The 25,509-nt window shown below is 53.7% G+C and overlaps 4 protein-coding genes across 4 annotated transcripts; 3 read left to right on the top strand and 1 right to left on the bottom strand.

Annotated features, from left to right (window-relative positions):
* Positions 1–4,784: 4,784 nt before the first annotated feature.
* On the top strand, positions 4,785–11,363 carry HER10_EVM0012348 (phospholipid-translocating P-type ATPase). Its single transcript, XM_035483179.1, has 3 exons — positions 4,785–6,474; positions 6,534–9,709; positions 9,760–11,363. The coding sequence occupies exons 1-3, from the start codon at positions 6,013–6,015 to the stop codon at positions 10,700–10,702; spliced, it is 4,581 nt and encodes a 1,526-aa protein (XP_035333498.1). The 5' UTR covers positions 4,785–6,012; the 3' UTR covers positions 10,703–11,363.
* A 320-nt stretch (positions 11,364–11,683) lies between these two features.
* On the top strand, positions 11,684–13,948 carry HER10_EVM0007204 (aldehyde dehydrogenase). Its single transcript, XM_035476768.1, has 3 exons — positions 11,684–11,896; positions 11,973–12,135; positions 12,214–13,948. The coding sequence occupies exons 1-3, from the start codon at positions 11,835–11,837 to the stop codon at positions 13,798–13,800; spliced, it is 1,812 nt and encodes a 603-aa protein (XP_035332848.1). The 5' UTR covers positions 11,684–11,834; the 3' UTR covers positions 13,801–13,948.
* A 400-nt stretch (positions 13,949–14,348) lies between these two features.
* On the bottom strand, positions 14,349–19,469 carry HER10_EVM0004145 (DEAD/DEAH box RNA helicase; the record flags this gene model as incomplete). Its single annotated transcript, XM_035473797.1, has 8 exons — positions 19,299–19,469; positions 18,266–19,233; positions 17,136–17,274; positions 16,140–16,435; positions 15,899–16,092; positions 15,408–15,845; positions 14,862–15,353; positions 14,349–14,758 (listed from the first exon to the last, which is right to left on the bottom strand). The coding sequence occupies exons 1-8, from the start codon at positions 19,344–19,346 to the stop codon at positions 14,349–14,351; spliced, it is 2,985 nt and encodes a 994-aa protein (XP_035332469.1). The 5' UTR covers positions 19,347–19,469.
* A 169-nt stretch (positions 19,470–19,638) lies between these two features.
* On the top strand, positions 19,639–20,759 carry HER10_EVM0008669 (uncharacterized protein). The gene is made up of 3 exons (XM_035478183.1): positions 19,639–19,842; positions 19,915–20,214; positions 20,304–20,759. The coding sequence occupies exons 1-3, from the start codon at positions 19,825–19,827 to the stop codon at positions 20,406–20,408; spliced, it is 423 nt and encodes a 140-aa protein (XP_035333024.1). The 5' UTR covers positions 19,639–19,824; the 3' UTR covers positions 20,409–20,759.
* The last annotated feature ends 4,750 nt before the right edge of the window (positions 20,760–25,509 follow it).

Here is a 25,509-nt window from a genome sequence, read left to right as displayed (position 1 = left end):
CCCGTCCCTCATTCCCCCTCTTTTTCTCGCACATCTACGATAGCCAGGAAAGGTCATGGCCCTGCAGACAGTCCTTGGCCACGCTGCCCAGACGCTTGGAGCACACTCGAAAACTTGCCGAGTTTGTCATCAGACCAAAAATTGCTCAGGGAACCCATCTGTAAAGACAGTGGTCCGGGTCAAAGGTGCATCGTTGAACCTGTTCCAGGACCTTGGGCCGCGATCAAAGCGATCATCCTAGAAGGTTAAATCAGCCTGCGTCCCGTGTAAGCCGTCTGGCCTCCGCTTGCACGTTTGGGAAGGGCTTGCATCGAAGGGGGCGTGGGGATTCCAGCGCGAAGCCACATTCTGTCTCCCGCCTCCCATCTATTGTCCTCCGTCCGTTTCCTTGCGGGAAAAGACTGAATCCCAGAGAGGTCCTGGATTGGATGAGAACAACCTAGTGTCAATCGACGTAGGTACGAAATCTGGGTGTTGGCTTGAGCGGGTTCCGCATCTGATTTTAAGTCGCACAGAATTCTCGAGGCAGAATCTGTGCGACAAACGCGGCTTGGAAGAGAAGATGCTTAGCAGCCACTGCTGCTAACAACCGTTCCGCCCTTTGATGCCCAAGCAAAAGTCCACCTGTCGAGCTGCCCATGGTGTGGTGCTTGGCGCGTTTTCTTGGGGTAGGTACATTGTAATACTTTCTACTTGTGCCATTCAAGGGCGGCGTCCGCTTGTGAGAACGGCGCGCGAGAGTCTCACTCGTCCCACCCTCGTCGTCCTCGGCGTCAAAATGGGCTCCGTCCGCGCCGTGAATGCGTGGCTATTTAGTGCGTCCTGCAAGTCCCGCGCCCCCCGTCCTACCTCCGAATGGACATATCGCAAGCCCCGAAGGCCCGACTCTGCATACGTCCCTCCACTTCCTGTCTATATCCCAATTGAGATGTGTGCGGTATTAGTACGCTCATTGCTAGCGAATGTGGCAGTATGTCCCCTTGGAACGAACCCCTTCAAGTGGAGTCTCACTTGGAGATAGACAGCGATTTGACTGCTTGATGCAAATGGCTGGACCGATCAATGGTGCTGACGAGGAGGAGCCTAGAAGGTGAGGCTAGCTGACTGATGTGACGGCTACCTACTGCTCGCCGGCCCGGTTTTAACGACTCTGTTGGCTTGGAATCAGCGTTGACAACGTCGATGTTCCTTGGTGAGCGCTGAGTAGTTCATTCTAGCATTATCTTCCCTGTATCGCAATAGAAGAACACGGACAGATCTGTGAGCAAAGGCGATCCCAGAAGAGGCTGCCAAGGTCTGGCGCAAAGAAGGTTGCCCCTGCCAAAGGTACCAAAGGGGTGCTGAGTGACTGATTGCATGCCTTCACAGCGGCTGTAGATTTGTTTCAAGATGCCGTTCCCGTGTAGCTAGGACGGTTTGGTCGAGCGGTGCGATCGGGACGGGATCGCCTCCTCGAGAGTCTCTTCTCAATGGGTGTTCAGCCTCATGTTTGCCCCCGAACGGTTGGATCTCTATGTGTGTTTGTATGTGACTTTCTGCTTCTTCCATGCCATTGATGTACCGCTGTCTTGCGCCGTTGTAGTGGTGGACTGCTACGAATCCCGCGCGAAGGAATTGAGCTTGGCTGGCGAGTTGTTTTCTGTAACTTGACACGACATAGGTACTGAAAAAGCTTGGCTCAGGTGAGGAGCACTAGCAGGCTTGCTCGAGCGCGCATCTCAATCCCGCATGCCTAACAGGCCCTAGTGCCACAGGCGCAAAGATTCGCGATCCGTCCGGGCGCCGTGGGTACGATGCAACCCTGAGACCCGTCGACCGCCCACTTCCATCACGGGGGGCCTGGCCGATGCAGTGTCGTCGCTTGCTATTTGAGGTGTAAATGAGATGGGATATGGAGCACACGGCGACCCGGAGCCAGTGAGCCCGGGATGGCATCGGTGGCTCGTAAATGAGGCGTCAGTTCTGATGCTCCGCCAGTCATCAAGACAAGACTTGAACTGCCCCTCTGGGGGCCATCTGCGTGCTCCCCCCTGGCTGGCACATTCTTGGCCAATTTCTCCTTCGGGGGGCAGTTGACAGCCAAGTATGGGTCATTGTCAGAACCGGCATATCTAATTTCTGGCGAGAAGCGATACCTGCGCCTGGAACGGGTCCATCTTTCAAGTCCCTGTTAATACGCAGGAGAACGGGCAGTGGATGGGCCAGGGTGACGACGATTGCTTCCCGTAATAAACGCGCCAACTGCTCAGCCTCAGAGCAATTGGAGGTAACAGGGCAATACTGTGACGCAGCAAATTGGTTTTGGTTGATCCCGGGCCACTGGCTGGGAAGTGGCCCAGAGGAATCGTCCTGTGTCTGTAGGTGACCGCCTCGAGGTTGGGATTTGCCTGGTTGCGAGGAAGGAATGCTGACTGGAGCTCATCCGAGTGAACCAGTAGCCGCCGTGGTTGCTCTTGAGATCTGCCTGTGGTCAGTGTGTAGCGTTGCCAGCACACAGTCGACGGCCGGATCGATGTCAGCGAGCAGTAGCAGTGGCTGGGCTGTGCAACGAGACATCCATGCCTTTTCTTCCTTTGGTGCTTGTCTCTTCCCAGTTGCCCACCATGTTCTTCCATAAAATTTCGGCGAAAGCGGTAGACGGAAAGGGAGAAGAAGCCTGGCGGGGCAGAAACGAAAGTTGTGCTATGCAGACACGGGAAGCCGGTAGTCGGTACACGTGAGCGCTAATACGCAGTGCGCAGACGGACGTGACGCATCCGGAAGCAGAATAGACGGCGGATCATGGGTGCTGAGTGTTCCGTGTTAGTTGACGCCTGGGAAGAATGGCAAGCAGACTCTGGGGTGCTTGAAGATGAAGTGAATTGGGTTGGGTCGGATCTTGATCGATTGGACGACTGGATGTAGTCGCAAACCTTGAAGGTGAGTGTATTTTGCTTCATTAGGTTGTTGATGCAGCATTGCAGACAGAAAAAAAAAAAGAGACAACCGTTCGCTGGGAAGGGCGAGCACAAGGATGACCGTGGCATCCGTTGTCGTTCTTTACCAGAAATTGCCGATCAGGTAAGCATCTTCCTTCGGCGTGATTAGACAGGAAGGAGCTGTGGCTGGCGGGAGGCAGGAATGGCGAGGTACGTACTCCGTAGTGAGATAGGAATCCGCTACCTTAGGTACCTAGCTGGAAGCTGCTGACATGATCAACATCAAGAATGTTCCTCTCCGGCAAATTGACACGGACGGGTACTTCTGGTCCGCGCCCAGGGCTTAGGTATCGTGACGAAGGAACTAGAATTACCAGACGGGAATTACCAGACCTGGGCTCACTGGTTTGACAGTAGGGCGTTGCATTACAAGCCCAAGGCCCTATGGCCACGGCCCGTTCTGTGCCCGTTTGGCCTGGTCTTGTTGTGTTCGTGCTTGTTGCTCATGAACCACAACCATCATCAAATGGCCAATGGATTAAGCTATGCGTACCTACCTAGGTAGACGTGAATGGGGGGTAATGTGTCGAGATTGGTGAGGTCAGATAGGTATGTTGACTACAGTTCTCATCTCCTCACTGGCTGGCTGTGTTTGGACGACGACTATGGAAGCATGGGGCGAAGAGGTCCCGGACGACTGCTTGCTTTTCCTTTTTCTCTTTCTCATGCACGCCTCGCAGTTGCAGGCACATCACTAGGAGTCTAACGACGAAGTTGCGAATGAAGGTACGGTGTACTGCGGCGGTTGTCAAGTTGTCCACATGGCCAGGTATACGTACGGATACTTTGTACGGATACCTGATAGCGGTCGGGTATTATATCAAAAACGGGGTGGGAAAAAGAGGGCGAGGCCTGGCACTCAGTGGGCACATTGCAGGGTAGGTTGCATGGGAAATGGAAATCTCTAGAGCCGATGCTAGTGCAAAGGAGAAAACATGGACAGAGTGTCAATGTCCATGGCGGGTTCCATGCTTCAACTCTTCTCGAATCTCCTGTCGCCGTGGTAGCGAGAGTGAGGGAGACAGAACGGGACTGGGCCATTGGCCAGGCTGGCGGGTGATTACCAATTGCACGCATCCATCAACCTCCATCGTCCGCCGAGCAGCCGACTAGCGTCAAGGTTGCGACTTGTATCTGTAGCCAGTAGGTAGGGTATCCGTAGGTGGTTCATGATTGCTCATCGACTGTACAAAGTACATGGTCATGATTACAGAGACAGAAGCGCGGCTTTGATCTGTCGTACAAGACAAGACTAAGCGGGAATCGTCCTCTTCGCCGTGCTTGCTTAAGCAAGAAAAGATGGGAATTGTCGCCTTGCGCTTCCCTTGAGCAGTTTCTGCTACCAACGTTAGCCCAGTCGTCTGCAGGAGCACTGGAGCAGAGACGGACGTGGAGTCTTGCTAGTCCCCGGGCCATCCGGGCGGGCGGCCACTTGACGCGCCCATCCCTTGGTACTCTGCCATGTACCTGCGGCGCCACAACTCTGCGGGAGGGTGGTGTGCATCGGTGACGCGAGTGACCACTTGACGGGCAGAGAGGGACTTGAGGGACCCGACGGGGCTGTCTGGGTTTTACGGAGGAGTCGTGATCATGGTGGTGCATTCTTGCTTGTCGCTTGTTGGTTGTGGTGGTGGTGCCGCCATTCTGAGGTGCATCTACAACACTCCATCTGCGGGAAGGGAAAGAAAAAGAGGTGTGAGTGAGGTGGGGGGAAATGGGAGTTGGGAACTGGCCCGGCCGACACGGCACCCGCACCACGGGCTCGCGCTTTCGGTTGCTTGGTTGCTGCTTGCTTGGTTGGATAGATGGATTGCTCCTCTCTCCAGTTCTTTTCTCTCTCCTCCGTCTTGCTCTCCTTCCTTTCCGCCCTTTCCCACTGTTCTCGAGCGTCCAACTCCGTCTGTCTCCCTTCCTTTCCGCTTCTACCTTAATCGTGCATCCCTCTCTGTGCCTTTCTCCCTCCGACTTATCTCCAGTGGTGCGGCGTGCCCTGAGAAATTTGTTACAAACGTGGAACTCGACCCTTTGCACATATCTGAGCCATCAAGCCTTTTAGTTAGGGGGACGGGAATCAGAAGAAAAAGCACGATACAAGGGCAATTACAGACAGTACCTGTTCTGGTCTGGTCAAGGTCCGTACCCAGTTAGGCTGTTTCTGCTACAGTCCCCCACTCTAACGGTAGGGCGAGATACTTCCGCCGCCATGCTCCCTCCAAGTACCTCCGATACGTACATTTGCCTACCCCTGCGCCATTGCACAGAGTGAGAGCGGGAGTGAGATCCATGAGGTGAGGTGAGGTACTTTATCCAAGCGTGGATAACTTCCATGTCTTGTCTCTCCTCTCCCCCCTCTCAGTCTTCTCCGAGTCCTCCCCCCCGTGCCTCACAAACCCGTCCTGGCCGTCTAAATGGCCGAAGCACTGTCCAATTCATCTACTGCTATGCCGCCTGCATTCTGCACAAACTGACTGCGCGCACCGCTGCTCCCAGACACTGAAGGGGTTGACTCGAGGTACCTTACCTTCGCCTACCTACCTACCCACCCACCCCCGTCTGCCCCGGTACCCAGCTGTACTCTGCACTCTGCACTCTGCACTCCCCTCCCCCCTTCACAGCGGGTTTATGGACAACGCTGTCATCAAACACCGCGACAGCGCCTCCCGGCCCCTTCAGCCAAAATAATTCTTGCCCCCTTCCGACCACTCCCTTTCAATTCTGCTACTCCCTCGCACGAACCACACATCTCGCCCAAGTTCCAGCCAACACCACCACAACACAACCTCGGACGGACATCGACGACAACGACGACGACGTTACGCTGAACACTCACGGTCGCTCGTTTTCCCTCTCACAATTCATTCAACAATAACAGTCTGCTTTACTTCGACCTCCGCAATCGATTACCCCGTCCTGGAATACCACGCAACACATCGTCTCCCTTCCCCGTCTGGGACCAACGTTGCGGCCGGACGTGGCCATACTGGAGGACCACTCGGGTTGATCGGGCTGCTCGCCCGTATACCAAGAGACCACGATGGCGCCCACGAACGAAGAAGGGCCCAACGCGGCCCTTGATCCTGCTAACGATCCCGCCAACGATCCCGAGGGTCCCGCGCTGACAACATTGAGGACGAGATGGGCTACCCGCAAGATGACGATAAAGAGCAGCAACAAGAAGAGGCTTTCCATCATGCACCGCGCCGGCCACAAGAAACATAACAGCGAGAAGAGTCGTAACTCCGGCGGCACTGAATCTTTACAAACCGAGGCCAACACGGCCACTGATCCCGAGGAAGGAAATGGTGGCAGGAAAATGTTCTTCAACCTCCCTTTGCCCGCGGAGCTTCTAGACGAGGAAGGTCACCCAAGTCAGCATTTTCCGAGAAACAAGATCCGCACAGCAAAGTATACGCCCATAAGTTTCGTTCCCAAGAACTTGTGGTTTCAATTCCAGAATATCGCAAACATCTTTTTCCTTTTCCTCGTCATCCTGGTGGTAAGTCGGACTCGAGGTCTTCCCCAATGCATGTTTGAACCAGTTCCAACCCTTTGTAGTTCTTCCCCATTTTCGGCGGTACGAATCCAGGTCTCAACTCGGTACCTTTGATTTTCATCGTCACTGTCACGGCAATCAAGGATGCCATCGAAGATTACCGTCGCACCATTTTGGATATCGAGCTCAACAACGCCCCCGTTCATCGTCTGCGCGGCTGGAACAACGTCAACGTCGAGGATGATAACATTTCTCTGTGGAGGCGCATTAAGAAGGCCAACAGTCGCTTCTTTGGCCTTGTCTGGCACACAATCGAAAGCATTTGGTCCAAGAAGGCTAGGAATGAATTGGCAGTGCGCAAGAACCCAGAAGCGTACGCCGATGCGCCGCGACCCTCGGTTGAGACCCACATCCCTCGAGACTCCTTCAACCAACCCCGATCCAATCGAGACTCGTTTGTATCCGCCCGAGAGGATATCCAGATGACGCCGGTTCCCTCTCCACTTCCCCGTCAGACTCTCGAGGTCCCGCAAGAAGACGACCACAAGCGCGTCAGAGAGTTGATGCAACGAAAGGGAGACGTGGTGAACCGCAGTGCACCGGTCAAAGGTGACGCCCGATTTCACAAGGATCACTGGAAAGACTTGAGAGTTGGCGACTTTGTGCGGATTTATAACGACGACGAGCTGCCAGCTGACATTATCGTACTGTCCACATCTGACCCAGATGGCGCCTGCTACGTCGAAACCAAAAACTTGGACGGCGAGACGAATTTGAAGGTCCGACAAGCACTGAGGTGTGGTAGATCACTGAAGCATGCCAGGGACTGCGAACGAGCCCAGTTCTGGATCGAGAGTGAACCGCCGCAGCCCAATCTCTACAAGTATAACGGTGCCATTCGTTGGCATCAAACCTTCGAAGACTCATCCGAGCCCGACTTGATGACCGAGCCCATTACGATCGACAACTTGCTTCTCCGTGGCTGCAACCTGAGGAACACGGAATGGGCCCTTGGAGTCGTCGCCTTCACGGGACATGACACCAAAATCATGATCAACTCTGGTATCACGCCCAGTAAGCGTCCCAGAATCGCCAGGGAAATGAACTTCAATGTTATTTACAACTTCGGCATTCTCTTCATTCTCTGCGTCTTGACCGGCATCGTCAACGGTGTCGCATGGGCGAAAACGGACGCATCTTTACACTTCTTTGACTTTGGGTCTATCGGAGGAACGGCACCCATGTCCGGCTTCATCACATTCTGGGCCGCTCTTATTGTGTTCCAGAACTTGATTCCCATTGCTCTCTACATCACTCTCGAAATTGTCCGCCTTCTGCAGGCGATTTTCATCTACAGCGACGTTGAGATGTACTACGAACCCCTGGACCAACCCTGTATTCCAAAGTCGTGGAATATTTCCGACGACCTTGGCCAGATCGAGTATATCTTCTCCGACAAGACCGGTACACTGACACAAAACGTCATGGAGTTCAAGAAAGCAACTATCAATGGACAGCCGTATGGCGAAGCGTACACGGAGGCTCAAGCTGGCATGCAGAAACGCCTCGGTGTTGACGTGGAGAAGGAGGCAGCCGAAGCCAGAGCCGAAATTGCGGATGCCAAAATACGTGCGCTCGACGGTCTCAGGAATATTCACGACAACCCTTACTTGCATGACTCCGACCTGACTTTCATTGCGCCTGACTATGTCTCTGACTTGGCGGGTGACTCTGGTGATGAACAGCAAGTGGCGAATGAGCACTTCATGCTCTGCCTCGCCCTGTGCCATACCGTCATCGCCGAGAAGATACCCGGATCTCCGCCAAAGATGCTGTTCAAGGCACAATCACCTGACGAGGCGGCCCTTGTCGCAACAGCCCGCGACATGGGTTTCACGGTGCTTGGCAGCTCTCAGGAGGGCATCAACCTGAATGTGATGGGTGAGGATCGGTTCTACCCGATATTGAACACAATCGAGTTCAACTCGAGCAGAAAACGTATGAGCGCAATTGTACGGATGCCTGACAACCGTATTCTGCTCATCTGCAAGGGAGCGGACAGTATCATCTATTCGCGTCTGAAGCGGGGCGAGCAGCAAGAGCTTCGCAAACTTACCGCAGAGCACTTGGAAATGTTTGCCCGCGAAGGTTTGAGAACGCTCTGTATTGCACAGCGAGAACTCACCGAGGACCAATACGCCACCTGGCGCAAGGAGTACGACGCGGCCGCAGCGGCTCTTGAACATCGAGAAGAGAAGATGGAGGAGGTCGCAGATCACCTTGAGCGCGAATTGACACTACTTGGAGGCACCGCTATCGAAGACAGACTGCAAGATGGTGTTCCCGATACCATCGCTCTGCTGGGCGACGCTGGCATCAAGCTTTGGGTTCTCACTGGCGACAAGGTCGAGACTGCTATCAACATTGGTTTCTCCTGCAACCTTCTGAACAACGACATGGAGCTTATCCACCTGAAAGTTGACGAAGACGAAACTGGCGAGACACCGGACGAACATTTCCTCAACATCTTGGAGCAGGAGCTCGACAAGTACTTACAGGACTTCGGCCTGAAGGGCGACGACGACGACTTGGCCAAGGCCAGGAAGAACCACGAACCACCTGGCCCTACCCACGGCCTGGTCATTGACGGTTTCTCTTTGAAGTGGGTTCTCCACGATGCTTTGAAGCAGAAGTTCCTGCTTCTCTGCAAGCAGTGCAAGTCGGTTCTTTGCTGCCGAGTCAGTCCTGCTCAGAAGGCCGCCGTAGTCAACATGGTGAAGAACGGTTTGGATGTCATGACTCTCGCCATTGGAGACGGCGCCAACGATGTTGCCATGATTCAAGAGGCAGATGTCGGCGTTGGTATCGCAGGTGAGGAGGGTCGACAAGCGGTCATGTCTTCAGACTACGCGATCGCTCAGTTCCGCTTCCTATCGCGGCTAGTGCTCGTACACGGTCGATGGTCGTACCGTCGTCTCGCCGAGACGGTTGCCAACTTCTTCTACAAGAACGTTGTGTGGGTGTTTGGTATCTTCTGGTACCAAATTTACTGCGACTTCGACGTTACGTATATCTACGAGTACACGTACATCTTATTGTTCAACCTCCTTTTCACTTCGGTTCCGGTGGTCGTTATGGGTGTTCTTGACCAGGATGTTTCGGACAAGGTCTCTCTGGCTGTACCGCAGCTTTATCGCCGTGGTATCGAACGGTTGGAATGGACACAGACCAAATTCTGGTACGTATGGTCACAGCAGTGGCCCTGATGCGATGCTAACTAGGTTCCAGGCTTTACATGCTTGACGGCGTCTACCAATCGGTCATGGTCTTTTACATTCCGTACTTGGCAGTGAGCAGCACGAGCTTCGTGACGAAGAACGGTCTGAATATTGAAGACCGAACGCGACTTGGCGCTTACATTGCACACCCCGCTGTCTTCGTCATCAACGCGTATATCCTCATCAACACGTACCGGTGGGACTGGATCATGATCTTGATTGTAGTCCTCAGCGACCTTATGATTTTCATCGTTACCGGCATCTACACAGCCACCGAAGGGTCAGTGTTCTTCTATCAAGCCGCCCCGCAGGTATACGCCCAAGCATCGTTTTGGGCGGTCTTCTTCATTGTACCGGTCATCAGTCTCTTTCCCCGGTTCGCGATCAAGGCGATTCAAAAGGTCTACTTCCCATACGACGTCGACATCATCCGCGAGCAAGAGCGGCAAGGAAAATTCTCTCGTCTCACGCAGGGCGACGACGCGACGGTTATTGGGGAGCAGACGGCGAGTAAGACCCCGTCGAACTCGTCGGTCAGCTCGCGCAAGGGTAAGCATATACACTATGCCAGTGTGGATGAGGACAGAAGGCCAATCTATCCACCTTCAGTTGCAACACACACGACGCACAACCCGCGCAGCCAAAACGGCAGCGATGGCACCAACTACACGGGCCACCGGCAATCGATGGACATGATGCAAACGCAGTCCCTCGACATGACCCCTCCGATGCGATCCTCCTTCGAACGACCCCGTCCCTCCTACGATCGAGCCCGACCATCCTACGATCGAATGCGAGCTTCGATGGACCGCACACGGGCCAGTTTCGAGGCCAGTAACGACTTTACCTCGGCCGCTCGCCTCTCACGGATAGAGTCTAGCCAGTCTTACAGCGATCGTTTCCATCCTAGACGACTACGGGGTCTGTCATTGACAAAGAGCGCCAACATGTAGCGGCTGCTCCAGATCCCGACCGAATCGAATCGAATTCTCCTTGTACTATATCCGGCCTGGCCCTCCCGACAGGGCCGTATTGTTTCTTTTTGCTGTTTTGTTGATATCCCCCGATGCATCACGATCTGCATGAGCGATCTACGACATTCCACCTCTCGCACGCCAGCGACTCGATGCTTTGTCACCCACACACACTCACACACACGCTCGTCACTACTTTTTTCTGTTTGGTTCCGAATCCATTGTGTTTTGTTGGTATTTTTATTGTGTAGGGATTCCTACTGCGACGGCGTTTTAGGAGGACAAAGGGATGGAAGTCTCGGAAGGCATTTTTGTGCAAGCTTTGGTGTGCATCCTAGAATTGAGAGGGGGGCGCCAGGGACCAGTCCATGCTGAGGGTGCTGGATGTTCTTCGTCAGGCCCTAGGGCGTTGTGAGTCTGGGCGGACCAAACAATGTGATGGCGCACAGCTCTCGCGCTGTTGACGCTTTTTGTACATACGCGCGAGCATGAGAAGGGAAAAGATGCAAAAAAAAACCAAAACATAATAGGGGGAAAGCTTGAAGATGAGCCACACAGACAGAAGCCAAGTGGTATTTGAATTGTTACCAAGACCCGTTTCAACTTTGAGTTCCTTGGGTGTTAAACTTGTGACTCCCCTTCATCAACTGACAGTATGAAGACGAGAAGATTGCGGTGATGATGTTTTTCAAATACCTAGTAACGTTATCAGGCAACACGCCTTGCTCAGGGCCTAACATTGCTTTCCAAGAGTCCAGTAGAATATGAGCACTTGACTGGGACACTGGGAAAGTTCAGGTACCAAATGTATTGCGCACTACCTGCCGTGTGCCTGTCACCCCTGCAGCTAGCCCCTGCCCAATGCCAGATGCAAGTCCCACCACAACGAGGGCCCTGGCAAGGAACCAGACCGGGGCAAGCTCCCCCGAGCTCTGCTGATTTTTGACCAAGAACATCCGATGCGCCGCAACCTCATCGATGGATCCGCTTGGAGGGGGCTCGGTGTTTGAACAAAGCATCTTCACGATCCCAGTGCCCACGACGGCCATTGCAGAATCTCTCCGTCACAAGCACTCTGGAGATACACAATTCGGCCCGGGTAAACTTCATCATGGACGCACAACTCTTGGATGAGGTCGCCGACAAGTTCAACGCGTATCTCGACGCCGTTCCGTAAGCTACTGCCAGCCGAAAGTGGCGTCACAGTTGTGCTCGAGACCTAAAGACTAACTCGACGTGCTCGCAATAGGGCCGGGTTTTCTCAGTATGTTCTAGCTGCGGCTGCTATTGCGATCAGTATTTTTCTCTTGCGGCTGGCACAGAGCTGGAACGAGGACAAGGCCGTCCCATACACCGTCCCGCCGCCGAAGATTCCCGACGAGCACTCCATTGTCAAGGAGACGAGTGTGAAGGTATGGTATACTACGTTGCCTAGATCTCCACCCCTTTCTCAAGCTTGAATCAATGGCTGACAGGGCTGTACAATTCAGATCTCCGGCACAACCGCAGTCCAATGCTACGCCCCGGCCACGGGGCAGTTTCTCGGCTTCATCAATCCCTCCACCCCGGCCTCCATTGACCGCGCCGTCGACGCTGCCCATGCGGCGCAGGCGAAATGGAAGAATACTAGCTTTCGCGAGCGCCGTCAGGTGCTTCGCACGATGCTACAACACGTCCTCGATAACCAGGAAGCCATCTGCCGCGCCGCCTGTCTCGACTCGGGCAAGACGATGGTGGACGCCCAGCTTGGCGAGATCCTCGTGACCGTCGAAAAGCTCACATGGACACTGAATCATGGCGAGAAGGCCCTCCGCCCCAGCCCGCGACCTACGAATCTTCTCATGGCATACAAACGGAACGAGGTGCGGTACGAACCACTCGGTGTTGTCGGTGCCCTGGTCAGCTGGAATTACCCGTTCCACAACCTTGTCGGGCCCATCATCTCGAGTATCTTCGCCGGTAATGGTGTGCTAGTCAAGGTCTCTGAACAGACGGCCTGGAGTTCACAATACTTTACGAGTATCGCGAGAGGGGCTCTCATCGCCCACGGCCACGATCCCGCCCTGATTCAGACGGTTGTGTGTTGGCCGCAGACGGCGAACCACATCACCTCTCACCCAAAGATCTCCCACTTGACTTTCATTGGCTCGCGCCCTGTATGCCTAAAGGTCGCTGCCTCAGCTGCCAAGTCTCTCACACCTCTGATCGCGGAATTGGGTGGCAAGGATCCCTCCATCGTCCTTGACTCCGCCGCCAGGGATTTGAAGCGCATCGTTGAAATCCTCATGCGAGGTACGTTCCAAGCTTCCGGGCAGAATTGCATTGGAATTGAGCGCATCATTGCTACGCCGAAGCTTTACGACCAGCTCGTGGCAACTCTAGCGCCAAAGGTCCAGGGTCTTCGTCTGGGACCGACTGCAGACGTGGGCGCCATGATCTCGGATGCCGCGTTTGACCGTCTCGAATCCCTCGTTGAGAAGGCAGTCAAGCAAGGAGCCCGCTTGCTGGCAGGTGGCAAACGATACATCCACCCAGAGCACCCCAAGGGCCACTACTTCGTCCCGACCCTCCTTGTCGATGTTACCCCTGAAATGGAAATCGCCAACGAAGAGTGCTTCGGCCCCGTCATGACCATCATGCGCGCTCCTGGCCCCGACGCAGACTCAGTTCTGTCAGTAGCCAACGCGCCAGAATTCGGTCTCGGCGCTTCCATCTTCGGCGGCGACAACGACCCCGTTCTCCGCGCCGTCGTCGATGGTCTCAACACCGGCATGGTAGCCGTCAACGACTTTGGCGCAACCTACGCCGTCCAGCTCCCCTTTGGTGGCGTCGGCGGCTCAGGGTACGGCCGGTTCGCCGGCGAGGAAGGACTCAGGGGCCTCTGCAATATCAAGAGCATCTGCGTCGACCGCTTTGGCTGGTTGGGCGTTCGCACCGCCATCCCCCCGCCCGTAAAATATCCCGTTCCGGAACAGGAGCGGAGTTGGCGGTTTACTAGAGGTGTTGTTGGCGTGGGTTATGCGCAGAGTCTGGCAGGCAAATTCAAGGGCATTCTCGACATAATGAAAAATGCCTAATTCACCTTTAATAGCCCTTGCGAATATTGAAATGAAAATGGAGGAGCTTCACTGCTCTGGCTTTCTAGATCTTGTATCATAGTAATAATGGGGGAAGGAAAAGTAAGAGGTTGGAGTCATAGATATCAACTTAATCAAAAGCATCGAGACTTTCCATTCATGCCTAGCTTCATTCCTATCTATTTATATCACTCTGTGAGTCTCAAAGTGTACTATACATGTGTCACAGAATCAGGGAACCAAATGAACAAAGCTGGCTGACTTGCTTGCTTTCTCGTGACGGATGTTGTCAGCCAAGGACTTGATTCTGGAGTATCAGACACTTCTAAGTTGGACCCCCAAGCGCAAGTTTAACAGTCTGGAGGCGCGAGTGTGGGTATCAAGAGATAAAATGATTCATTAGCTGCGATCCTATTCCATTCTGGCAAACTCCATCAAAGCATTCCGAATAGACCGCCCCAACTTCTCTCATCTATCCCATCTTATGGTCGACATACCCCGCAAAGAACCCAAACTTTGCCTCTGGAAATGCAGAAGGTATTATCTAATTACCAAGAACCACCACCGCCAGAAGAAGCGCCCCAAGCGGGAGCGGCCTCGGGCTCCTCCTGCTTGGTATCGTTGCCGGCGGAATCGCCGCCACCACCCCAGCCAGAATCGCCTCCAGTAGCGCCCCAGGAGCCATCGCCTCCAACATCGCCACCGCCGCCCTCGTTGGACCAGCCGCCGCCCTCGCCGCCAAGGTGAGCAATGCCGGCCTCCTCAGGGTCGAAGTCGCTCTCAGTCTCGAACTTGAGGTTCTCAAGGCCCTTGCCAGTGGGCTTGAAAGGCTCGAGGAAGTCAGGAATCTCCTGCTTAGTCTCCAAGAGGGTGCGAACGAGAACGCTAGCCATGGGCTCATCGCGGTCAGTGTAGAAAGAAGTCGCAATGCCACGCTGACCCATACGACCGGTGCGGCCTGATGATTGGTTGCGTTAGTGACACTTCAAAATCACGAGAGAAAGGGCACAAGGCTATTTTTGATGCGCAAATGAAAACATGCAAGAGAGGGCTCTACTTACCGATTCTGTGGGTGTACTCCTCAATGCCACCGTGATCCAAGCTAGGCAGGTCAAAGTTGATGACGTGGTTGACATTCTTCACGTCAATGCCGCGAGCGCTGATGCCAGTGGCAATAAGGATGGGAGACTTTCCAGCACGGAAAGCGCGCATAGAAGCTTCACGCTCAAGCTGAGTACGATCAGCATGCATCGAGGTGCAAGGGAAGCCAAGGTTGAACAAGAAATCGTCCAAGTCATCGCAAGTACGCTTCTGGTTGACGAAGATGATGGTGCGGCAGGCAGGAAGGGAATTGATCTGGTCCTTGAGAGCCTCCTTCTTCTCGAAGGCGTCGAACTTGAAGACACGCTGGAGAATGTTGGTGTGAGTGCTTCCAATGCGACCGATGTTGATGCGGACGCTGGAGGAAGACAGGTTCTCCTTCGCGAGATCGCGGAGCGGCTTCGGGAAGGTAGCCGAGAACAGCATGTACTTGATATTTCCCTCCTGCTGTTCTGGAAAAAAGGTTCAGTGGAAGTTCGCTACAAGAACCGGGAAAGAGTACTTACCACCGCCAGTCATGATGACGTCCATCTCCTCGCGCCAGTCATCGTGAAGCATCTCGTCGGCCTCGTCAAAGACCATGTATCTCAAGCGCTTGAGCGAGAGAGTGTCAGGCCGCTGGATAAAGTCGACAAGACGACCAGGGGAAGCGATGAGAACATCACAGCCCTTTCCAAGCTGCTGAATCTGGTCTCTCAAGGGACCACCGCCATAGGCGACACAAGGGCGAAGCATAGTTCTGTAACAGAACTTGCGGGCCTCGTTAAAGATCTGAATTGCCAACTCGCGAGTTGGACAGACGATGACCACCAGAGGCTCTGCACGAACCCACTGCTGTCCAAGAGCAATCTCGGCAGGGTTAGGGCGAGGGGCAGCAAGCTTCTTGGCCTTGCCCATGAGCTTGTTCAAGATGGGAATAAGGTAAGCTGCGGTCTTGCCGGAGCCTTTTTGAATACGTTAGAAATAGTCAACCAGATGCAAACAGAAGGAAACTTGCCGGTCTGAGCGATAGCCACAACATCGAGACCCTTGTGAATGGCGGGAAGGGTATACTTCTGGATGGGGGTCGGGGCCTCATAGCCGCAAAGCTCGATGTTCTCCAGCATCACAGGGTGCAAGCCGGCGTCCTTGTAGGAGTGGACAGGCTCGACACGGATCTCACCCTCCTGGGTAACCTCGACAGAAGAGATGCTATAAGACGTCAGCTTTGTTCACACCACTGTCAAAAGGGAACCTACACGGAGAAGTCGAGGCCGGAGTTGGAGGCAATGCGGGAGTTGGAATCACCGAAGAGAGCCAGCTCGAGGTCGGGGAACTTCGGGCCAACATCGCCATACTCCTCATCCCACTCGTAAACGGCACCGTTGCCAGCCCACTCAGTCGCAACCTCGGGGCCCTGCTGGGCAAGCTCGTCGTAGTTGTAGGGCAGAGGCTCAGCCCACTTCGTACCGTCGCTGTTGACGGCAGCGGCAGGGGCCTTCTTGCCATCGGCAGGAAGAGCCGACTGCATATCGGCAGTGTCGAAGGCAGACATCTCGACGGGAGGAAGTCTGCTCATGTTGATTAGTTTTTGGTTTTTGGGAGGCCGGGAGGACGCGGCTCGTGGTACTTACCTTGATTTGCTTGATCGAAGGATACTGCGAAAATTGCAAGGAAGACTACACGGGGCGAGAACCTTGGTACTGGATAGTTTGTCGATGAGTTAGTACAGCGCAAAGAAAGAAGAAGGAAGCCGTATTTGTGTGAGAGAAAACAATGGAAGCCACTGAAATGCGAAAACGGTTGATGTGTTTACAATGAGGAAGGAAAGAACGGAGGACTGTCAATTTCCGAGGAGGAAACTGGCAGGAGCTTTGAAGAAGGGATGTTCTCGAGAAACTGCAGCCTCCGATGGAGCAAGCAGATCGGGATCAAGGGCTGGGAAAATCAACGTGAAAGTTGATTGCAAAGTGAAAACAATTTGGGGGATTGAAGCCAAGAATTTGGCGCTCGTCAACATCTTCCACAATTGAAGTTGAAACGGCGAATCCGTCGATGAATGATGACGGGGATTGATGGAAAAATAAATGGGAATAATGAATTCGCTGATCAAATAATTTGGAAAGTACTCACCTCTCAGACGAAGAATGAAGTCAAAAACTGATCTCCTGCTGGTGATCCTTTCTCGACGATCTGTGATGGGTGTGGAGGAAAAGAGGGAAGAGGAAGAAGTTGAGCAGCAGCAGATGAGATACAAATATCCGTGGTGGGAAGCCTTCGGAAGGCTGGAAGGCGGTAGGTCGGTCCGTAGAGGGCGAAAGGGCTGAAGGCCGAGGGCAGGCACCGCCCTGAGAGGAAGGATGACACAATGAACGAGGCAGGTAGGTAGGACGACTAAGCGGGCATGAGGGTCGAAGTGTGACTGCCTCGTGAGGCTTTCAAATTGGGCGGGAGAGCACCATCCGGGACTTGACCTTCTGCCTCATTTTTGAAGGCTCATCGGAACTTGGAAACACTGGACGATATCTCATCGAAGCTTCGGACAAGAGGAGAGGCCAGACGAAGGAAAAGATCTCTTCTTTGACAACGCTCATTTGACATGACACTGACTTATTGTCTCGACAAGGTCCTTGGAGTTAGCTGCCTACAGCAAGACAAAACATAGAAAGAGAGAGAAGTAATCCGGGGAGAGGTTGAACAGTATACGAGTGATCCCGTAAAGACAAAGGCAGGTGAAAGGCCTTGAAGATACATAGTATTCTGCGTATTTCACCTTTGTATCTGAAGTTGAGTCGATTTGAATAGTTCCCCATGGAGAATCTGACCAACGAATCAGAGCATGTGAGAAGCTGCTTGATGACAGCTTGGTGTCAAGAGTAAGGCTAGACGAAGACAATTCAGGAGCTTCCAATCTGATCGGCTCACCACACGACCCCAAAGGACAGTCATTCACCTGAGAGATGTCTTTCCGGCTGTGGGTTCGGAGTAACTACATTCTTTGGACAACAGGAGTCTCACCGAGGTGAGATGGGTATCATTGATATATCCATCTATGGATGCTACATGATGAGGTAGCGGATGGCGACGCTCTTGGGACTTACTGAGCGGCTTGAATAGCACTTCGCCCCGTCCGCCAATTCCAATAAACCAAACGTCTATCGCGATAAAGCCTAGAGTCATTCTATCTCGCAAGAAATCCTCCGGCGCTTTACTTTGCCCCAACAGTCAGGACGCAGCTGCTCGGGCACTGACATTCAGCGGCAGTGACTGGAACCTCCAATACTGCAGGAGAGCGGTTGATACGAGCAGGAAATCTTGTCGGGCAGGTTCCTGAGACCGCCAAAGATTGTAGATGATTGTAGATTTGCGGGGCCATATCCTTCACCACAGATCAAGGAGATCTTGAGGCTCAACAGCAGACGTCGCCTCGTACCCGCTCATACCTTCGGTCAGGGCCTGATCCAACGCAACGGCTGAACGACCGATGGTACCGCCCTCTTTCTTAGACTGTTCCACGCCTCGCTGGAACGAATCCATGAACCTCCTGTGGAACACCCGTTGCCGTGACTCGCGGTCGTTATACATCTCAGCTTCTTCGTCCCGGCGGGTCCCAAAAAGGTTGAGGTACGCAAAAGGGTTCGGCGTCCGGGGCACCCGATACATATTGTCCGCATAGGCATTGGGGTTACTCGGCCTCGCAACCTCGGGCTTGAGTCCGGCCTGCAGAAACCTAGCCAGCACGGCGACCTGCCTCGCGTGCGACTGTGCGTCCTTTGTGCGGAGGCCCGTCTTGGGCGCGGTCGACCACCCCGAGCTCGTCTTCACGGTCCACCCCATCAGCGCGCAGAAGCTGTTGAGGGTCTTGACCCAACCGCCGGGGCAGCTGACGGTCTCGTCTTCCGCGACATCCAGAAGCCACTCGAGAACGGATAGCGAGTCGTTGCTGATGTCGGCAGAGAGGTGAGTCATTCCTGCGCGGGTGTACATGATGCACTTTTCGGCGTGGTGCTTGACCTCTGCCTCGGGCAGGGCCCGGAACAGCTTCAGCAGTTGGCTGCGAACAGGACCTGACGCGTCTGAGATCAGGGGCAGGAGTTTGCTTAGCACCGTTGCGGTTCCGACGGGGTTGTTGTCTGCCAGCACCTGGCTTGTCAGATGGGCCAGAGATTCTTTGCGCTGCTTGTCTGCTCTTGACGTAGAGGCTAATGAGAGGTTGTGCTTGAATTGAGTGGCGTTATCAGGGGCTTCGGTTGAAAGCTTCTGGTGGCCCATAGCAATGGACTTCGCCTTGAAACTTGTGTCTGTGAAGTTGGTAGGCTTGGCCTTGGCCTTTCCGACCTTGAACTTTGGTTTCTGTGGGAGCATGTTAGCATTGATGCGAGGTCTCATGAGAGGCAGCGTTACTGAGATGTTCATACCGCAAAGTCCTTGGCCTTTTCCTTCTTCTTTCTCGTGCTAGAACCCATGATGTCTTATTATTCGGATATTCTCCTTTAAAGTTGACTTGGTTTATTTGTGAATCTTATGGCTGTGAGACTGAATTTTCGTAATATTTCTCGAGCGTTGAGCAATAAAGTCTTGGTCACTTTTCACATGAGATGGCTGGCTCATTGAAGGTTAGGACCCCTGCAAAGTCTGGAGCCAGAACTTTTCGGCGGTCAGGTGCGGCAGAATCTGGTCGAGCTCCTGGTCCCCTCGCAACTCAGCCCCACCACAACGTCGAGACGCTGTTACCCGGTGAATCCTAGCTCCAATTATTGGGCACTTTAGCTTCCAACCCAGCCTTACAGACGAGACCCGACCCAGCTTTCGGGGGCATTCATTTGTTTCCACGACCCAGCGACACTCGATTTTTTTGCAAAGTTTCAGTGCCATTTAAGACGCTCTCAGAAGCAGCGTCGCCCGTACCTGTCTCTCGTTTGTTCAACTCTCAGTCCATCAAATATGGCCGACGCAACACCCGTGAGCGACCTCGACCCCTCCTCCTCTCCAGCCATGGCGTCATAGCTAAACAAAGAATGTGTCCCCTCGCAGACCAACGGACCAGACACGCTGGACGAGACCCTCAAGCGCCTCTCAAACAAACCCGGCGTCAAAGCCACCGTCATCCTCGACCGAGTCACTGGCGCGATACTACGAACGAGCGGTCAGCTGTCGTCCTTCAACGCAGCAACGCTACAGACATCCGGAGGGGGCTCCTTCTCGGGCGAGGGCGCCGCCGCGCAGCAGCAGCAGAACGGCGAGGAGCAACCGCAAGGCTTGGAGGACTTTGCCGCCAAGGTCTGGAACTGGGTGAATGCGTCGGGCACCCTGGTGTTGGACCTGGATACCGAGGTAAGAGGAGTGACACGGCTGTCCGTAGAGCGACTGCGGAACGAACCTTCACCCCTGAAGGGAGAGCCGAGGCTAATCATCTGGAACAGGATGAGCTGAAGCTACTGAGGCTACGAACGAAGAAACAGGAGCTGGTCATTGTACCAGATCCGAAGTACCTCCTCATCGTAGTACATGACACACCGCCGGCTTGAAAAATCTCGAGGTCTGACTCACGATGTTGGCATCGACCGGCGTTTCACGGACTTATCGCCATTGGCTTCACCGAGCGGACGTCCTCCAGAAGGATTTGCGTTTGCCAAGCTGGGAGGGCAAAGGGGCCGGGATTGATATGCTCATTGGTCGACTCCAAGGCGATCGTATTTACAAATACGCAGGAAAGGGAAACTGGGAAACCCTCCTTCAAGCTGCCAAGCTGCAAGCTCTACGCACATACACACACATGGAAAACAAACAAGGGGGGAAAGAGAGATAGATAGCTGCTCTCGGCATGGACGGTCGAGGCGGGCGCGATTACGAATGATACCCTGATATTACCATCCGCCACGACCCTCAAGCATATACGTCCGGAATGAAGCCGGTGCAGGTGTTCCGCGGGCGATCGCGGCCAGGGCCGCGGCCCTGCCGGATAGCTCGAGATGAATGCAAGAAATGATGGACAAGTGCAAACTCAAAATGATGTTCGAAGCCATCATCGTTTCGTGATATAGGACAAGGCGGACAGCCTAGCCCAGCCCGGCCCAGACCCCCCGCGGAAGCCATACCCGTCAGCTCCGGAAGCTGGGCATTTCCCTGCCTTCCGTGACAAACCGTCCGAGCCGAGACGTCCGCTTCTCCCCTGTCTGGTTTAAAAAAAAAAAATTTAACATTAGCATTCTGACACTGGCACTTCCAGCTCTGAAGCTAAAAAAGTTAGCCTCACGAACCAGGTGTAGCACCACGGACATGAGCTCAATGTCATCCGGGAAGCTCAGTGGCTCGCAAACATATTGGTAAGCTCCCCCCCTAGAGCTTGGTTGGGGCTTTGGGTGCGCCTAGAAACGTGGCGCGACACCGAGCGAACGGGAAGTGGGCTGGGACTAGGCCGGGATGAGGCGCCGGTTCGGATTTGGGAAAGTCGAAGTTCAAAACGTTGACGGGCAGAGGTTGCAACCACACACCCTTGCCCCCCCCCCCCCCAAACACCTGGGAATTAAATTAAAGGCCCTTCCCCTTGAGGAAACCACCAGTTTACCACCACCACCCACGTCGCTTTCTCGCTTCAGTGTCGCTTCGGGCTTGTCGACCAGTTGGCGGCCGAGGATTTGCTACTTTGGCGACGATTGCAGTGGATGCCGGCGAGGAATTTGGTCCGGCCATGCTCCGAACTTTTTTTTCTCTCCATCTTTGCTAGCGCACTTTTATGTATGAGCCTTGCCTATTGTTTTGGAAGGCTTTCCTCCTCTCGTTTCAGTAACTTGTGGCGAGGTCTTGCCGAGACTCCGGGGGCCTTACTCGGCTCGCTTGCTCACGCCCTCGTCCTCTTCTGTTCTGGCCCTTCTCGTGTAAACTTGTCATAATGGGAGATTGGGGCTCCTTTAGAGTTTCCTTTAACCTTTTTCTTGCGTCCTTCTGGACGTTCTCGCTTCTATAGTAGCATGTCAATGTCAATATGTCTACGGCGTACGCAACGCACCAGGGCCAGCTCTGTTGCAACTCGTTGGTGTAACCCGTTCCATTTTGAAGTCACCTCGGCGGTGGGCTTTTATTTGAACTCTGTTGGGGATTTTGACTGGTGTTATAGTCAGGGTTCAGAATTAGTCCGCGGGACGCAGCTCTCTGCTTCCCGAACTTGTCAACTTTGTCAAGACACCTTTCTGATGATATGCCTTCCTTCCCCTTTCCGGCTTGCTGTAGGAACCGGACCTTCGGCTGGGAATATCACAACCTCCTTTCTTATTCGTTTTCTTCCACCTGCCTCCTGTCCCCCTTGCTCCAGTGGTATGAGACGAAGATGTTCGAGAACAATGGAGAGAAGCCCGGCACTCCTTCCTCGTTGTCCACGTCGCGCCCACACTCACCCGTGACATGTCGTCTCATGTCCACAGTACAGGCAGATCCAGGTCCACCAGCTGCCCAGTGCTCATGCTCTCCGGCGGAGACCTTCTCCCAAGCCACTACGACGGAGGCCCCCCTTGTCAAAGAAAGTTGTCCCATGCTCCGTTCTCGTGGCGGGAAGGGTAGAGCAGAGCTTGTCGTTTTGCCGCGTGAGGCAAGCTTCCCGTTGTCTTCGTTTCGGAAATCATTCTCGAAATAGGACCATGATGTTTTCAATACTAGACCCTCTCTATCTAGATTTCAGAATGGTCACGAGGGGGAGGCAGATTGGGCTGTAAAGTTCAAGCTAGAGCTTCAAAGCCAGAAGTTCAAGGTCATCATTGCGTCCAGGGGACTCGGTTCCAATTAAATCCCACCAATTCATGGTCGGCTCGGCGGCATTCGAAATGCTGGTTCCTCTGCTAGACGTTCGAGAAGAACAGCCGAAGGGAAGATCTTTAATGCCAAGGGGAGGCGGGCGGGAAGAGGTTCAAGTTCTTCAAGGTCTCCAAGCCACACACAAACAAGATGCGACATGGTACCTCCGTAATACGCTATTTCTCTGCCGTTCGGCCCTAAAACCCATTGGTGGCACAATGCGTGCTTCGGCTTGCAAAGGAAAGTGATGTGCGACGACTGGGCCCGGCAAATGGGTTTTGGTTTACTGACGATGGTGGCGTTCGAGTTCTGCAAGAAATGTCAAATTACACCATCTTTGCCGCACAAGCGTGGTCCTTGCTAATTCAAACCTGGCCCTGCCCAGAATTATTCTGCACTGCCTGTACGGCGTATGGAGTAATCGATTTTTGACCTTTCAGCGGCATATACGAAGTTCGTGGTATTCTTGCTTTTTGGCCTTTCTCTTTAATAATGTGGTATGTGCATTCTGTTTCTTTTCTTCCGGTAATATTGTCCCACCGTATTCGGCATGAGGGTCTTTCGGGGTCAGAATCCCACGATTCCGGTGAGTACTGAAATCAAGGCCTTCCGAGAAAAGCAGACAACGCAACGTCAACCAGAGAAGAAGCCCACCGCAGCTGCAACACGGAATCCATGGGACAGACACCTTGATCCATCGTCAATCCTCCCCTTCTCTCCTCTCTGGTTTCCCACTGCCCAAAGGGTGGAGAGAGGAGCGATGTTGTGTGGGCTTGCGGATCCCCGAAACCACCTAATCAGAGATCTTCCCCAAAAAGACGAACGAGACCCCTGTCTCTGAGGGCCGCGAGCTGGCGAGCATCGTAGCGGCTTAAGGCAAGTTGGGTGGATTTCACATGCACTTTTCGATGAGCGAGAAAGAAGGCTAGAGCTAGGCCAGCTGGTTTTACGGATACCTGCAGTGTAGTGTGATTTCCAGCTTTCTGAATCTGGCCTGTTGCAGGTGTCTTTGCGTTTCGTAACTTCCTTCGTCTCTTCTTCCTCATCTCCATTACTTCCCACGAAATGACTATTCTTCATGATTTCTTATTCTTTCTTCATCACCAAGTCCATCTAGAAGAAACTCCACCTGTTTGTTGATGACGAGAGAGGGGGCCCCTAAAATGGTGTTTTGTTGCGGCCGTGATCATGGGCCTCCTTTCCCCTTACCCGCTGCGGCTGTCTGATGTGTGAGTGTATGTGTGTGTCTGCTCATCTTTTTCTCTTGCCTCATGTACCCTTGTCGAGTCCTCAGTTGACATCTCTCGTTGGTGATGGACCTGCCGGAGACAATGCAAGACCGAAAAAGATGAGCGGCGGGCAGAACGCACGCTATCATGCAATCTGACATTAGCACCACTGCAATGACGAGGTGAGGGAGGGTATAATTTGGTTGGCGTTATACGGGATGAGATGAAGAGAAAAAAAGCACAAGCCGCCAATTTCAAAACCTGACATTCCTCTCCTCTGTGCGCGCCGTGCGACATTTCAGAATTGCCATTCGAGCTGGTCGTCATCTTGTTGATCTCTTTTTTTTTTCTCTGCCCTGCTGCTTTATCATCATTACACCACGGCAATTCCAAGGCTACGGCAACGCGAGAATGGCGAAGCCGGCCGCCACGCGGGAGTCTGGGTGGAGCACACCTAAGGTATCCTAGAGGTTTACATGGAACTGGGCTATTCGTTTTTATGCTGGGCTGAGCACTCCCCGATGAAGTCACAACGCAGCAAGTTACACGACGAGGCATGGGAGACAGAGAGAGTGCAAAAACACACACATGCACACACATAAAGTCCATGCCATGCCTGCAAGACGCGGAACGCCCACTCTGGCACTCACACCCCTCCCCCCCCTGGTCCATCTGGATTATGGGGTGGGAGAATGACGAACGAACGGGAAGCTGAAGGTCGCTCTGCTTCCATAGGGCATTCTTTTTTCGTCTCTTCCCTAATCTTGTAATCTTGCTGATCTCCCTTTCGGTGCTTTTTCCTCTCTGCTCGTCCCTGTCTCTTTACCTTTTTTATTCTCACTCGACATGAGAGCATTGAAGATCTGAGACTGCCGTTCGTTCTGCCCACCCTTTTCTTCTGTTAGCCCGGGGTGGGAGGGGGAGGGGAGGGCTCATCTTCCTCGCTTCCCTCCACCCCCAGAGCTTTCTATCCCAGGGTATGCAGCTATATTCTATTCAGATACGTGAAAAGTAATAGGCACAAGGACGCTTTTCTCTCTCTGTTTTTCTCGCTCTCCTTGCCGTAGCAGACCACACAGCCAGACCCCCTCCCCGGTGCCTTGTTGCATGTCGCCTGCGGCTAGGACGAGGGGTACACCAACAAAGTGGATATGGCTTCTTCTGCGGCCCCCTCGTCGTGTCCTATCCCGTGGATGTCTTATCCCGTCACTGTCCACTGGTCCAGTCAGAAGGGGACCCCCTTCGTCGAAAGAGTCAAGCCCAAAGGGCCCCAGGCCCAGCCCAACACCTGGACTCAGTGAGTGGGAGGTAGAGAGCGTGTCTAGCAGCGCAAAGAGGGGAGTGAGGAAAGCAGAAGCGACAGAGAAATAGTGGATGATAACAGATAGAGAGAGAGAGAGAGAGAGATACGGATACAGAAAGTGTTGTTCTTGTTGTCACTCCCCTCCAAGTCCAAGACCACCCCTGCCTTGGCAGACCATCGACCGTGTGTGTCTGTCTGTCTCTGTTATTGATTCGCATTCATTTCTTGTTTTAACATCCTGCCGCCTTGCCTCTCATTTGCTGTAAGACTGTGCGTCTCCCACTTCTTTGCTTCTGATTCTCATCTTAC

This window comes from Colletotrichum scovillei (assembly GCF_011075155.1).
Source record: "Colletotrichum scovillei strain TJNH1 chromosome Unknown Contig00006, whole genome shotgun sequence".
In the NCBI taxonomy this organism is placed as follows: Eukaryota; Fungi; Ascomycota; class Sordariomycetes; order Glomerellales; family Glomerellaceae; genus Colletotrichum; species Colletotrichum scovillei.
This window is presented reverse-complemented; position numbering and strand designations above follow the sequence as displayed.